This window comes from Elephantulus edwardii, unplaced genomic scaffold, assembly GCF_000299155.1.
Source record: "Elephantulus edwardii isolate Elephantulus edwardi_28Jun2011 unplaced genomic scaffold, EleEdw1.0 scaffold00047, whole genome shotgun sequence".
NCBI lineage: Eukaryota > Metazoa > Chordata > Mammalia > Macroscelidea > Macroscelididae > Elephantulus > Elephantulus edwardii.
Window position 1 is genome coordinate 8,960,615 of NW_006399797.1, and position 16,184 is coordinate 8,976,798.

The following is a 16,184-nucleotide window of genomic DNA, read 5'->3' on the forward strand; positions in this document are numbered from 1 at the left end:
AGAATTTGAATAAAAATGAGCTTTGCAAGATTTTGTAAAATCAGATACTTGTGAGAAGGGTCTCTGGATGGTGCAAAAGTTGAAGAGCTTACCTCCTAACAGAAATGTTGCAGGTTTCAAGCTAGCTACAGGTTCCTTGGGAGAAAGGTCTGGCAATCTGTTTCCAAAGATTAACAGTCATTGGAAACTATGGAGAGCAGCTCTGCTGTAATGCATGTACTTTGGCCATCGGTCAGATTTAACTCAATGACAGCTGCCTTATTTTCACATTTAAGAATGAAATAATCTCTGGAAAATCCCGTTGTTATTTTAAGGAAAGCATTCTTAATTTCCAGCATCCAAACTAAATTTTAGGTTAAAGTATCGGAAATATCTTTAAAACATGTGTAAAGTCCTTATTCTTGCATTTTTTTCTTCTATTATACATACCTGTTCTTATAGAGAAGGAGAAAGAAAAGCAGAGGAAAGAAATAGGTTTTAGAGATGTGAAGAAACATTTAGCAAATATGACATTTTTTGTGTTTGTGGAAGCACAGTTGAAAAGAATTTAAGCTCCCTTCTTTATTGCAGGTGGGTATGAGCCCCCGCTTACGAATGTCTTCACGATGCAGTGGTTCCTGACCCTCTTTGCTACCTGCCTCCCTAACCACACAGTCTTGAAGATCTGGGACTCAGTCTTCTTTGAAGGTTCGGAAATCATCCTGAGAGTGTCGCTGGCTATCTGGGCAAAGCTGGGAGAGTAAGTGATTTGCTCCGTCTATTTAGTTCTCCATTGTTGAGGGCTTTAAGCAGTTTATGTGCTTTCCCTTGTAAATCATCCATGTTTATGTGTGAGAGAAAGAGAAACTTGTTCAGTTTCTCTGACCTTGTGAAACCTCAGCTCTTGCATTCTTGACTGTTTCAGGGACAGTTGAACTCTGTTAGGCCTTCAGACTCTTCCTCAGTCTTGATCTCCTGGCTGGTTCACTCTTGGTGAGCCTCTCCCTGGACACTCGCTGGGCAGATGGAGAGAGGGAAACATATATGAAAGAGGATCTAGAAGGATCGAGAGGGTCAGGTGGATTTGTTGGATAATAGCATAATTCAAATTAATTAAGACCCTTCATTATATGTTTTGTTCTACCTTTTAGGACAGTAAATTAAACAAGATTACATGCACAGGCATACCATACCCTGTTTTATTGAGCTTTATAGATATTGTGAGTTTTGGGGGTTTTTTACAAACTGAAGTTTTGTGGCAACCCTTTATTGAGTCTTGGTACCATTTTTTCCAAAAGCATGTACTGATTTTGTGTTACTATGTCACATTCAGTTTGCTTGCCTCCACAATCAACACTCTTGGTACCAGCAGCCAGGAAATCAAAAGACAAATTACATTGGGAAAAATCTGCTCTCAGGGACCTCTCTAGAGTACTGAAGAGCAGTGATGTCAGTCTGAAAACTAAGGTGCACTTGATCCAAGCCATGATCTTCACAATTACTTGCTGTGCATCAGAAAGCTGGACAATGACTAGGGATGACAGAAGGAGAATTGAAACCTTTGAGCTGTTGGACTGGAGAAGAGTATTGAATATACCATGGACTGCTAGGAGAACAAACAGGGCTGTCTTGGAGAGGGTGAAACCAGGCTACTCCTTTGAGGCAAGGATTCTGAAGCTTTGTCTGACATACCTTGCAAGGAGGGACAAGTCATTGGAGAGGGACATTATGCTTGGGAGGGTGGAAGGACAGTACAAGAGAGGAAGGTCATCGATGAGATGAATTGATTCAGTGACTGGGGTAATGGAGGTAGGTGTGTCAGAGATGATGAGGTTAGCTCTGGATAGAGCAGGGTTCAGAGCTGTTGTATAGAGAGTCGCTATGAGTCTCAAGTGACTTGACGGCACATAACAACAACATGCCACATTTTCCACAGTATTTCAACCTTATTCAAAATGTAATGGCACACTTAATAGACTCCAGTATATTGTAAACATAACTTTTTTATGTAGAGGAAGCCAAAATATTAGTATGATTCACTTTGTTACTATGGACTGGAACTAAAGTACCAACAAATATCTCGAAGATGTGCCTGAGAGAGTCACCTAGCACATGGCATAAGGCCAGTATAGAACAAATGGACCTCCACCTTCTACCAAAGTTAATTTTGGGCCAAATTTTTCACTCCCAAAGCCCATTATCAGATCAGGGCTATCTATATATGCACATATTTTTATTAGTAGTTGTAATTAGGTGCTATTGGATTGATTTTGATTCCTAGGGACCCATAAAATAGAGTACAACCACTGCATAGGGTTTCCTTGGCTGTCATTTTTACTGGCACAGATTGTCAAGTCTCTCTCTCCCATACTACCACTGGGTGGGTTTGAACTTCCAACCTTTAGTTTTGCTTCACTGTTGCACCACCAGGTTCCTTCCTCTCTACCATCAGTTGCATAGTTTAAAAAGATAAAATATTTACCCTATGTCTCATATGACTACTACATTAAAATGACATATTTTTGGGTAATAGAAGAAACATTACAAAGAAATTGTTAGAGTAAACCCAAGATGTGTTAAAGTTTTTCATATTTTTTTCTAAAAGACATAAATTATTTGAGTGGGTACCATAGACAACATACCAGAAAATTAATCATTCAATGGCACAGATTTGTTTAAAAACCTTTTAACTGGCCTTTCTATTTATGATAAGTTGTTTCCTGAAAGACTTGCAACCACTTTTACTTTGGCAAAGAAAGATCCACTTTAGGATTTAAAAAAAATCATTACTGAATGTTAGGTATTTCATAGCATCTCTTCACTTTCTTCGCTGCCTTTGTTTTAGTTTAGCCAAGCAAAGAAATTTGTCCACAGGGGATTTTGTATGTTACATGTTTCTCTTTTCATTCTCTCCTGATATCTGCCTCTTTCTGTCACATATTTCCAACCGCCTCTGCACCTTGTGAGCTTTTGGAGCTGTGATAGTTTCTCTGGGTGTGAAAGTTCAGTTGCTGGGTAACTACTGTTGTTAGTTGCTGTCATATCACCTTTGACTTGTTAAAATCCCATACACACAACTCAACAAAACCCAGCCTGATCTAGCACCATCCTCCTGTTGAATTTTGGATAGGACCGTGTGGTCCACAGATTTTCATTATGTGATTTCTGGTAGTAGTTATCAGGCCTTTCTTCCTTGTCTGTCTTAACTCTGAAAGCTCTCCTGAAATTTGTTCAACATCACAGCACCACACAAAAGCTACCCTGACTAAAAAGCAAACCTAGTCTCTTTTGCAGAAGGTGATAATTCCCAGTGGGGCACACCAGTATGTAGGATTAAAGTAGTAAAGGCGTTTACTGTATGCGGACTCAGTTACCTACATGCCTTTGTATTATTAGTTCTTAATGATGGAGCCAGAGGAAACGCTGTGATTCAAGTTTTATGTCCATGGATTTGTAGGATCAGAACTTAATCAAATGGTCATTTGAGACATGTTAAAACTATTGAAATAATAATAGGACAACTAAATAAATACTAGGACAATACTTAATTGTATGCTTACTATGGAAGGTATTCTTAGCACTCCAGATAGTTAACCCATTTAATCCTCACCATCTCTTCTAAGAAGATCAAAGAATACAGCCTTAAATATGGATTGCATCTCCATGTCAAGAAAACAAAATTTCTTACCATTGGACTAATGGGCAACATCATGATAGATGGAGAAAAGACAACTTTATCTGTCAATAACTTTATCTTACTTGAATTCATGAAATCAGGAGACATAATACACTGGGACAGTCTGCAGTCAGGGACTGCGCCAAATTACTGAGGAACAGTGATGTCAGTTTGAGGACTAAGGTGCATGTGATTCAGGCCATAATCTTTCCAATCACTTGCTGTACATCTGAGAGCTGGTCAGTGAATAAGGATGATAGAAGAAGAATTGATGCCTTTGAGCTGTGATATTAGAGAAGAGTACTGAACATGCCATGGACTGCCGAAAGAGCAAACAGCTATGTCTTGGAGAAAGTATAGCCAGAGAGCTCGTTGGAATTAAAGATGTTAAAGCTGCATTTCATATAATTCGGGCATGTTACTGGGAGAGGCTATTCTTTGAAGAGGGACATTGCAAAGGCAGAGGGTCAGTAAAGGAGAGGAAGACCCTCAAGCAGGTGGATTGACACGGTGACTGCCACAGTGGGCTTTAGTGTGTCAGCAAGTGCGAGGCTGGCAGAGGATACGACACTGTTTACGTCTGTTGTTCATAGGGTCGCTGTGTGTCATACTCAATTCAGTGACACCTAACAACATAACAATCTCTTCTGACCCACCTCACCACCTCACTTCCTCACCATCTCTTCTCACCACTTCACTGCTGTTGAGTTGATTTCAACTCATGGTGACCTTCTGTCAGGTTTCTGGGGCTGTAAATTCTTACAGAAAGAAGACTGCCCAGCTTTCTTCCACAGAGTGGCAGGTGGATTCAAATGGCTGGCCTGTGGTTAGTAGCCTGACACGTGATACACTATTCCAGCAGGGCTGTCATCTTCTGTAAAGTGGGGACTGAGTGACTGAGAGAGTACATAAGTTCTTCATGTCTATTCAGTAAGTGGCATGGTCTCATTTTAAACCTAGGTATCTTGGCACTAAAATCTGTGCATTTAATAACACAGGGAGTTCTGGTAGCCTAGTGGCAAAAAGCTGCTGTCCTGAAAGCATGCAGTTCAAGGCCACCAGCTGCTCCATGGGAGAAGGATGGGCAGTCTGCTCCTGTGTGATTAACAGCCTCTGGAAACCTGCTGGAGGGTCAGCTATCGGGTTTATTCTGACTCTGTAGTATACAACAGCAGCAGCAGCAACAACAGCAATAATAATAATAATACATTATAATAAAGGGGGCTCTATTGGTCTAGTGGTAAGAAGCTGCTCTTCAATGCCAGAGGCAAGTGGTTTGAATCCACCAGCTGCTCCATAGGAGAAGGATGGTCAGTCTCCGTGTGATTAACTGCCTCTGAAAACCTGTGGAGGGTCAGCTGTGGGTTGGTTCTGACTTGACAGTCCACTGATAATGAATGAGTGCTGTTTATGAAGTTCAGGCTGTGATGAGTTAAGTGACCATTTTAAAGGGAACAATTCAGTGGTATTTAGTACATTCACATTGTAGAAATACTACTTCTGTTTAGTCCTAACACATTTTTTAATACCCCAGAAGGAAATTCCATTAACATTAAGCAGTTTTTCTTCACTTCTCCCTTCATCCAGCCCCTGACAACTGCCAGTCTACTCTCTCTATGGACTTACCTATTCTGAATATTTCATTTAAGTGGAATAATACAAACTGTGGCTGTTGTGTCTGGCTTCTTTCACTTGGGATGGTGTTACTGAGCCATACCTGTTTTTATGGCTGAAAAGTATTGCATTATATGGATATGCTGGATTTTGCTTACCTCATCACACATTGGTAAACATTTCGGCCTTTTGGCTGTCATTGAGTAATGCTGCATTAATATGATGGCCATGCATTTATTTGTATTATAGAGTTTTAAATGTCTTTTCTCGTAATAACTCTATGCCTTTGAGCATGCAACCTGTCAATAGGGAGAAAGAAAGATAGCCAACATAAAAAAGTGGCTTAAATACTCAGTTGATAACTGAGAGGTGGGCAGTTTAAACACCTCAGCTGCTCCATGGGAGAAAGATGAGGCATTCTCTTTCTGTAAATATTTTTGAACTTGAAACCCTATGGGTGCATCGGAATTGAGTCATTATGTTAAGAAACGTACATATATCTCATTCTATTTCCTCAGTAACCCTGTGAAGTAAGTTTCTTTCAAGCAAGAAAAACCAGGAAGGGTTAAGTAACTTTTCAGAAGTCACACACCAGGGAATGCAGCACTGTGGCTTAAACTTGTATCTTTCCAACTGCAATGCCTAAAACCTTCCACAAATCCTTCACCTAGATGTGAGAGGGAATCATAGGCAGATACAGGTAATCTCCACATTCTTTATACCTGAGTAATGGATGCATCTCACAGTTCTCTATGGGCCCTCACCTTTCCTTTTGCTTCTGTAACTTGGAATTTCTGTCTTTTACTTACACTGTGTACTTTGGCGAAGCCTCCTGGCTTGGTGCTTAAACACTAAGTTGCTAACTGAAAGGTTGGCATTTCAAACACGCCAGTTGCACTGTGGGAGAAAGATGAAACAGTCTGTGTCTGTAACTATTGATGTTGTGTTGTTGTTGTTTTGTGCTGTCGAGTCGCTTGCGACTCATAGCGACCCTATGTACAACAGCCCTAAACTCTGCTCTGTCCTGTGCCAATTGTACTATCTCTGACACTCCCATCCCAATTATACCAGTCACTGAATCAATCCACCTCATAGAGGGCCTTCCCCTCCTGCGATGTCCCTCCACCCTACCAAGCATGATGTCCCTCTCTAAGGACCGGTCTCTCCTCACAACATGTCCAAAGTATGTTAGACGGAGCCTCAGAATCCTTGCCTCCAAGGAGCCACCCGGTTTAACCCTTTCCAGGACAAATCTGTTTGTTTTCCTAGCAGTCCATGGTATTCTCAATACTCTTCTCCAGCACCACAGCTCAAAGGCATCGATTCTCCTTCTATCCTCCTTGGTCATTGGCCAACTCTCTGATGCATAACAAGTGATTGCAAAGACCATGGCCTGTATCAGATGCACCTTAGTCTCCAGAGAGACACCATTGCTTTTCAGTACTTTGGAGAGGTCCCTAACAGCAGACTTTCCCATGGCAATGCACCTTTTAATTTCCTGGTTACTGGTGCCAAGACTGTTGACCGTAGAGCCAAGCAAACTAAAGCTGTGTACAATCTCAATCTCTTCACCATCCATCCTGATGCTGCCAATTGGTCCAGTGGTGAGAATCTTTGTCTTCTTGACATTGAGCCTCAATCCATAGCCTAGGAAATCAGTGGGGAGCAGGTGTGCTCTGTCCTGTATGGGATTGCCAGGTGTCAGAATGCAGTCAGCCACAACAGGGTCAGGGCGGGCGGTTTGGAACAGGAAAAGTGCAGACTGTCTCACCGGCACTGATGTCTTTTTTGCAGACCAGTTTTTCTTTGGCCTTACTACTTTGGCTTACTTCCTCATGTCCTGGCATGTCACCAGGCTTTCTCTCTGCGCTTCCTCATTTAAACACTTGCCATGCCACCTCCAGGCTGAACTCGCCAAGGACACATCTAATCCTGCATCTTCTCTTCAGAGTCTGAAAGATGTCATGCCCCGCTGAACTCAGCTGGCAACAGAGACCGTTTGCAGATCTGGCCTCTGCTGTCTCTTTGCCCTCAGCTCTTGCTTCCTCCTGATGACACATGTGCTTAGGATCCCCATCTTGTTGCACTGCTTGCAGTTCCTGGCATAGATCCTGCTGTCTCCTGCAACCATGCCTTTCACCTTTTCTATTAGCCTAGATAACTTTGTGTGTGTGCACGCACGCGCGTAAGTGGGTTTTTCCAAATGATCCCCTGCAGACTTCACAGTTACCTGTGAAGTGGGTAGGGTGTTTTAAGGCCCCTTGCGCTGTCCCGCTTTTCCACCTTTACAAAGACTCTCAAGAAAACAAAGATTCTCACCACTGGATCAATTGGCAGCATCAGGATGGATGGTGAAGAGATTGAGATTGTACACAGCTTTAGTTTCCTTGGCTCCAAAGTCAACACTCTTGGCACCAGTAGCCAGGAAATTAAAAGACGTATTGTGATGGGAAAGTCTGCTGTTAGGGACCTCTCCAAAGTTCTGAAGAGCAATGGTGTGTCTCTGGAGACTAAAGTACGTCTGATACAGGCTATGGTCTTTGCACTTGTTGTGCATCAGAGAGTTGGACAATGACTAGGGAGGATAGAAGGAGAATTGATGCCTTTGAGCTGTGGTGCTGGAGAAGAGTCTTGAGGGTACCATGGACGGCTAGGAAAACAAACAGATTCATCCAGGAGAGGGTTAAACCAGGCTGCTCCTTGGAGGCAAGGCTTCTAAGGCTTTGTCTGACATACTTTAGACATGTTGTAAGGAGGGACCTGTCCTTGGAGAGGGACATCATGCTTGGGAGTGTGAAGGTACAGTGGAGGAGAGGAAGGCCCTCTAGGAGGTGGATTGATTCAGTGACTGGGGTAATCGGGATGGGTGTATCGGAGACAGTATGATTGGCACAGGACAGAGCAGAGTTTAGGACTGTTGTATACAGGGTCACAATGAGTTGCAAGCGACTCAACGGCACATAACAACAACAACAGATAACTTTGAAAACTGGTCTCGGACATTACTTCTCTTCTTCATCTACCAGGATAGAGTTAACCACATTTTTATTTATGTACACACGCTTCTCTGATTTTTGTAATAATACTTTGACAGTTTATTTATATTTGTTTGAATGATTGTGGTAATGGGATCTGATCAATGCTCTAGTGGCTGAGGTTTTTGCACTATCTTTTTTTCCCCCTCCTTGATGGTTCTGTAGATCTCTCCCAACACTGTTATTATTGCTGTTATACACCAGTGAATTGGAACTGACTCATAGCTTACCCTCCAGTGGGTTTTCATAGGCAATAAGCACACAGGAGATTGCCCATCTTTCTCCCTGGAGCAGCCGGTGGATTTAAATCATGTGCCTTTGAGTTGCCAGTACTACTACTTACCACCAGAGCTCCCTAATGTTGTTCTGAAGTGTTATCGAGTCAAGAATAATTCATAGTGGCCCTCCTACGAACAACAGATCTGAACCATGTCCCATCCTGTGCCATCCTCATCATCTCTGATACACTTGTGCCCATTACTGCCATCACTATGTCAGTCTGTCTCATTGAGGGTCTTTCTCTCCTTCATTGACCCTCCACCTTTCCAAACATGATGTCTCTTTCCAAGGAATAACCTCTCCTAGCAACATGCCCCAAAAAACGAGAGATAAAGCTCTACCATCTTTGCCTCCAAGGTGCAATTTGGCTGTACTTTCCCCAAGAGATATCATTAGCTTATATCAAAGTGTGTCTCTTGCTGTGGATGTGCAAATAGAGTTACCGTCCTATCCAAAGAAGAGTATAACTTATGAAACAGAAATACCCAGTGGTTTTGCTTTGCACTGTTTCTCTCTTTCCCTTTGGAGGGAGAATTAAAGTCTAACCTGCCTCACGTAGAGCTTGCTTGGATGACATTATTCATTTACATGCAAAACTGAATTCAAGAAACAGGTTATAATCTCCATCTAGCAGATCTGAGAGAAGAATTGAGAAAATCCTGCTTCTAAAAACATTTTGCTGACTGATGAATTAGGCAGTTAAATGTATTGCATTTTTCCTCTTTTTACTTCTGCTGTGGTGGCTATAGGTTGGAAAGTTAGCATTTTGAATCTCTGAGGCACGCAGCAGAGGAAAGATGAGCTGTTTCCTCTAGTAGAAATTTATGGCCTCAGGAGCCCCGTGGAGGGCCACTTGGCGCTAGAAACAATTTGATGGGAATGGAAGTGGGCGAGTTGATTTCAGCCTATTAGCAATATCACTGTTCACATATCAAGAATGGAGCTCTGGTGGCCTAGTGGCAAGAAGCTGCACTGCAGTCCCAGAGGAACACGGTTTGAATCCAGACGCTCTGCCGGAGAAGGAGGTGCAATATCCTCCTGTACCAGTCAGATCTGATTTGACGGTACACGCACACAAAAAAAAAAAAAAAAAAGAATGATCGATTCCCTCCGGGGATAATTGTCCTTCAGTATTTTATTTTGTGGTTATCATTTCTGATCATTCAGATAGCGGTGGGTATTTACTGTGTGGTATGTGTCACAAGAAGCAATAAAGATGTCACATGTAGGGCTGTGAGGCTGGGGAACAGTGGAGGAAAGATGTGAACTTGTCCCGTATTTGTTGTTGTTGTGTACCATTGAGTCAGAACCGACCCATAGCTGACCCTAAAGTGGGTTTTTAGAAGCAGTTAATCTCAGTGGAGGAGAATGCCTGTTCTTCTCCTGCATCCTTTATTTGCATACTATTATTTACATTGACTTTGGTGTTTTCTTTTCTTTTAATTTTTTCTCTGTCTAGTGCAGTTAACACTGTGAATGCATCCAGAATTCTGACTTTTGTCAGCTGCAGACTTGGTTGATTTAATGGGAAGAGGCAACACATCCTGGTGGCATGTCCCTGTAGCAGGTATGTATTATATAGTGTGCATATCATAACACATTCTTCTTTTGTTCTTTCTTTGTTCAGGCAAATAGAGTGTTGCGAAACGGCAGATGAGTTCTACAGCACCATGGGGCGCCTGACCCAGGAAATGCTGGATAACGACCTTCTGGAAAGCCACGAGCTCATGCAGGTGAATGGGCACCATGGCTGGTCTTGGCTCATGGCACCGAGGAAATAACCAGTGCTGGAACTGGGGTCTGAGATTATGTGCTTGGCCTTAGCTTTTCTGTTAAGTAAGAGTCTCTAGAAATAATTCATTAAGAATCCAGTTATGACAAAAGAAGAAAAAAAGAAATATAGGGTTGTTCCAACTTCCATTCAAACTGTGTTCTTGGAGATCACTGGGGCTTTCCTGGAGGCTCTTTAAAGGGAAAGAGGAGAGCTGTGGACCTGAAAGATGTCAAGATAAACAGGAAGATGATCTGAATGTTGTCTTGTGTCACTCACACATGCAGTTCTGTGAAGGATGTATCTGATCGGGTCAAGTGAGACAGCTGGATGTCCTGTGAGGAGGCAGTGATGAGGGTAGAGATAAGAATAGAGCAAAGCTGATCATTAGAAAGAGAAATGAATTAGACCTGACCATTGAAAAATGATGTTCGAGCAAAGGAGGAAGAAATGGAGAAGCCTCCAACTTTGTGTAAGGTGATGGGGGAAGTAGTGCACTCCTTTACACTGCAGGTGTATTCTAAGGTACTTCCACAGTTTCACGAGACACACCTGTTGCACTCATCATAGCTCTGGCCCTGTTTGTTCTTGGGACAGGGCTCGTGGGCCCCGTTAGGCTCCATCTGTTGCCTATCTTCCTGGACTAGGTTCAATCTCTTCACTTCCTCATCCTGATGTAGCCTTTCATATCTCAGCCCTCAGTATTTAAGAGCTGCCATAGTGTCCCTGGCTGTGTTGCAGGGAGACCGTCTGCTCAGTCCTGTGGGGTGCAGGAGCTTTGTTTCTGCCTATACGCCTGGACTCTGGGGATGGAGATGAGGAACAACATGCTTTCCTCAGACAATGAGGCGTTCTGCCCTCCTGCTGCCGTAATTCCTCTCTGCTGAGAGCCAAAGCCGGCAGGAGAGCTGTGCCATCGGCACTTGGTGATGCTCCGCACTGAAGTTTCCTGTGTGTTTTCCCTCCTGTCGTCCCATCCTTTCCATGGGCCTCTACTACCAGCCTGTGCTGTGGGACTGTCGGGGCATTTACTTCACAGTTGAGGGGCTTTGGCCTGAAATAAAATTCAAGTGTTTAAAAAAAAAAAAAAAAGAGGTGACCTAATGGTAAGAAACTGTGTTGCAATCCTGAAGAGATCCAGTTAAAATCCACCAGCTTCTCCGTGGAAGGAGGATGGGCAATCTCCTGTGCAGTTGACAGCGTCTGAAAACCTTCTGGAGGGTCATCTATTCTATGGGTCAGTTCTGACTTGTTTACAATAACAAGCTAGTAAGAGAGCTACCCAAAGGTAGGCGGTTCAAATTCACTCACTGCTCCCTGAAGACAGATGGGCAAGCTCTCTTCCTGAGCTATTTACAGCCTTTGAAAACCTGGTGGAGGGTCAGCTCTAAGTCAGTTCTGACTTGATGGCACAGAACAACAACAACAAGCTTATAAGAGGGAGCTGTGGTGACCTGGTGCGTAAGGAGTTGTGCTGTCACTGCAGATGTAGAAAGTTCGAACCCATGATCTACTCCTCAGGAGAAGGATTAGTGGTCTCCTGCCATGTGACTCACAGCCTCTGAAATACTGCTGGAGGGTCAGCTCTTGCTTCTGACTGAATGACTGGAGTATCTGATTTTTTAAAAGAATATTCCAGTTCCTTAATGGTAACCACTAACCAGTTGTCATCAAGTCAGTTCCAGCTCACGGTGACTCAACATGTCCAAGTGGAACTATGTCCCAAAAGGTTTTCAGTGGCTGCCCTTTCAAGGTGCTCCTCCCCTCCGAGAATGTGGCTTCACCTGGCAGAATGGCTGTCCTTTCAGAAGTAGGTTTCCAGGTCTTTTATCTATGGTGCCTTTGAGTTGACTCAGATTGCTAACATTTTGGGTAAAAGTTGAGCACTTAAGTATTTGTGCCACTCAGGAATTCTTCCTCAAAAATGGGGAAAAAAATCCCCCCCACAAGACAAAACCCTCAAACCATGCTAGTTCTTATGTAGTTGATTCTGACTTCTTCTGTCCAACCCTGTGTGTGGCAAAGTAGAACTACCCCATAGAGTTATCTTGAAACTCTGTTTGAAAGGAGATTTGCAGACCTTTTTCACAGGGTACTCCAGAAAAGGGGGTTTGAACCAACCCTTCAATTAGGAGTCAGCATTTAACCATTTATACTGCTTCAGTACACCTTAGGCATTCTGTTTTTCTCTTGCTCACTGCCATGGGGTGAGAACTGACTTGAGGTTGACACTCAAGTGGGTTTTCCAAAGCTGTAATTTGCTTGAGATGGGGTTACACGTTTTCTTCCTCAGAGTGACTGGTGAAGGTGAACCGCTACAGAAGTGTGACCTTCCGGTTAACAGTGTGATGCCCTGTGGAAAATGCCTCCAGGGCTCTTTTCTCTTTATAGGAGCCTTGTGTGATTTTGTATTTCTATAACCAAGTGCAGTGCTAAAAATATATCTGGCTGCTTAATGATCACACCCAATCACAGAATAGGAAAATTTAAGGTTGTGATTTTCAAACTTGAGTATGTATGAGAAACATCACAGGTATATGAAAATGCAGATATTTGGCTCATGAATGGTTCTCTCTAATGCAGGTCACTTTTAGCTAGCACTTAGAGAACACTAGCTTAAAGGAGAGAAGTCGCTAGGACTTGGAGAATGTGAACAGACACAGAACCGAGACCCATGTCTGTGATTCCTGGCCTGATGAAAGCTTTTCCCCACAACACACTGCTTCCAGCATATCTATGACATGCCCCTTTACAAACTAAACTCCTCTTAGAAGTATAAGGCAACATCTTATTTAGAAGTAGAAAATTTTTCAGAAGGGATGAGTGAGATCAGAAGCTTGGGTTTTCTTGGGTGCCCTCTCTGAAATTCTACCTTAGGAGAAAGAAAAGAGAAAGTCCTTCCTACCCTACTGCTTTAAGAGAATCCTAGAGGGAGAAATGGCAGCTGTGGTTTGACTGATTAGATTCCATTTCAGTAGCTTTTCTTCTGTGGAGGAAAACATCTGGGTGAAGATGAACTGAACCTAATTTTATACAACTTTTTTTAAATGTTTTTTGTAAAGCACGTCAATAATGAATAAGGAAATCTGGTTCCTTTTCAGCAGAGCCTAAAAATAAATGTCTAATTGGGTGCTGGCATTTCAGATAGTAAATAGACCTTGGTTTTCCTTGGCATCATAGAGTATTGAGAAGAGAAAGGGTGACTATGACTTTAAGCCTCTCTCTTCTCCATACTCACTTTTTAAAATTAATTCAGTGTCTGTGATCGACTGGTGGGCCATGAGTCTTTCTGCAAATCTGAAATGACTCTAGTTGGAAAACATACCTAACGTAAGGTCTTGTGTCTGAACTGAAGATGGTAAAGAATTCCCTTTTCATATTCCCCAATTCTTATTCTAAAATAGACTCTCTCCCCCCTCCCTTAGAAATAACATTGTTTATTTTTCTTATTAGCAACATTATCTTTACAAAAAATTCATAATAGTAAAAGATATTGAGGGAATACTCAGAAAATAGTATGTTTGAGTTTCAGAAAGACCCTTAACAGTTTCTTGTGAATCCTCAGGTGCTATTTTGAGAAAGTTTTATTGGTGATGGTTGACACAGGACACATTCTGACTCCTGGTGACTGCATCTATACAGAGAAGACCTGCTCTGTAGGAGTTTTAAGGTCACAACCTTTTAGAATCACATAGCCAGGACTGTTGGCTAAGGCACCTGTGATTGGATTTGAACTGCTAATCTTTCAGCTAGTTGTCAGGTGTTTAAGTGTGTGTGCCAGATGCTTGAAAAACTCCAGTCCAAGTATCTGCTAGAGTTACTGTCACCTAAAGGGAGCATTCAAGAGAGCTCTTCATTCAAGGGTGACTTAATGATGAGGAGTTGAGCTACCAACCCAAAGGCTTGTGCTTCAAATTCACCAGTTGCTCCACTAGAGAAAGACAGGCAGTCTCCTGCCCTGTGATTTAATGTCTCTGAAAAGCCACTGGATGGTCAGCTATGAGTCCGTACCAGCTTGATGGTACATAACAACAAGTAAAGAGGGCCTTCAGGAGTCATGAGAAAGGATCTGCCCTCAGGCCCACATGGCTCACTTTCCCCCATCAGTTTTAGGTGGGGAATTACCAGGAATGGATGCTTGTTCTGTAGACAGATGGTGTTTGATTAATTGTTGTTGTTCAGTGCTGTCAAGTCGTAGACAACTCGTAGAGTACCTATGAATGAAAGACCTGAACAGTTATATAACTTTCATCTTTTCTCCAAGTTCATAGAGTGTCTGGAGACAAGCTCGTTCAAAAGTGGATGCCACTCCTGCTCCCAAGCTTGTTTTTATTTTTTTTTAAATTTTTATTTATTTATTTTTTCCCCCAAGCTTGTTTTAATCGGGGGTCCCACCAAACACTGTCCATCATGGCTAACCATTATCACATTTGATGCATCAGTATCACAGTGTTTAGAATCACCTCTATACAGCAAATTTTGATTAATTAGTGCTGTCAAAATGGAAACTGCTCTGCAAATAGTGTATGTCTATAACTAGAAGTGTTTATATACTGCCTTAATAACCATCAGTTGGAGATGTTCTAGAAAGGACTTCTTCTAGGGAAGGAGGTTGAACTGAATTCTGTTTAATATTCTTTTGACCTTATGATTCTGTTGTTATTATTGTGTGTGCCTTTGAGTCAGTTTCTGACTCCCAGTAATCAGTCAGGACAGAGTAGAAAGGCCCCAAAGGGTTTCCAAGGCTGTAGATAAAGATTTTTTTGTCTCCGGAGGCTGACTGTGATATTTTCTCTTAGGGAGTGGCTGGTGGGTTCGAACCACTAACCAAAAAGCCCTTAACCACTGTGCTACCAGGGCTCTTTAAGATTATTTCACTATATAATATTTTGGTTCTAAGACGACTGGTAAATTTTATGTCTTGTAAATCATCAACTTACGAAGTTAGAAACTTAGGCTTTATCTTGGTCTGAGCTTATCACGTGCCCTTACAACTTGTGCTGATGTGTGAGGGATAAACATAATTGCAAACATGTCTTCAGACCTGTGAGGCCTTCAGATAAGTGAATGAATATATGAAGAAAAGATTATGGGCAACTTATACTTTGATTTCTTCTTTGAACCCACAGCTGTTGTGTAGATTCTGACTCCTAGTAACCCTACAAATAAATAGCAGGTGGAACTTCCTCTTAGAGTTTCTGAGGCTGTAAATATTTATGGACACAGACTGCTTCATTTTCCTCGCGCAAAACCATGGCAGGTTTGAACCATCAACTTTTTGGTTAGTGCTTAACCTGCTATGCCACCAGAGTTCCTTTCTTTTTTGGTGACTCTCTAAAAGTAAATGATAGAGAATGGAAGGCCTGAAATGACAGTAAACAATTCGCAGCACCTTGGTGGTCATGGTCAAGTGTATGTATGTAAGTAGACCTTGGATGAGTTCATTTTGGTTTTCACCAGGAAGCGTTCCAACGACCATCTGCACTGTGGTAGATGGAGTGAAGTAGGAGCAGGTGCAGTTCTCATTACTACTTTTAAACTTGCCTTTCAACAAATGAAACTCTACACGGAAAGTTTTATTTGCCTTTCTAAAAATAAAACACTGGTAAGTGTCCAGGTCATTATCTTGGCAATTGTTTTCAGTGAAACATCTGACAGGTAAAGACCTGTAAACACCTGCTGGAAGGTCAGCTGTGAGTCGGTTCTGACTCGAAGGTGCACAGCAACAAGAAGCATCAATGATCTAATTTTTAAAAAAATCTGAATGTTATGATTTCTTTTTCTTTCTATAATTATATTTTATTAATTTTCATAAACATTTACAGAGATT

At 42.2% G+C, this 16,184-nt stretch overlaps 1 protein-coding gene across 1 annotated transcript in view; it reads left to right on the forward strand.

The window, feature by feature from the left end:
- Window positions 1–16,184, forward strand: part of LOC102860069 (TBC1 domain family member 30-like) — an 83,727-nt gene that overhangs the window by 44,346 nt on the left and 23,197 nt on the right. Inside the window, exons 7-8 of the mRNA XM_006886097.1 lie at window positions 571–739; window positions 10,211–10,316. Of these exons, the coding sequence (XP_006886159.1) occupies window positions 571–739; window positions 10,211–10,316 (275 nt within the window). The remainder of the gene's footprint in view (window positions 1–570; window positions 740–10,210; window positions 10,317–16,184) is intronic.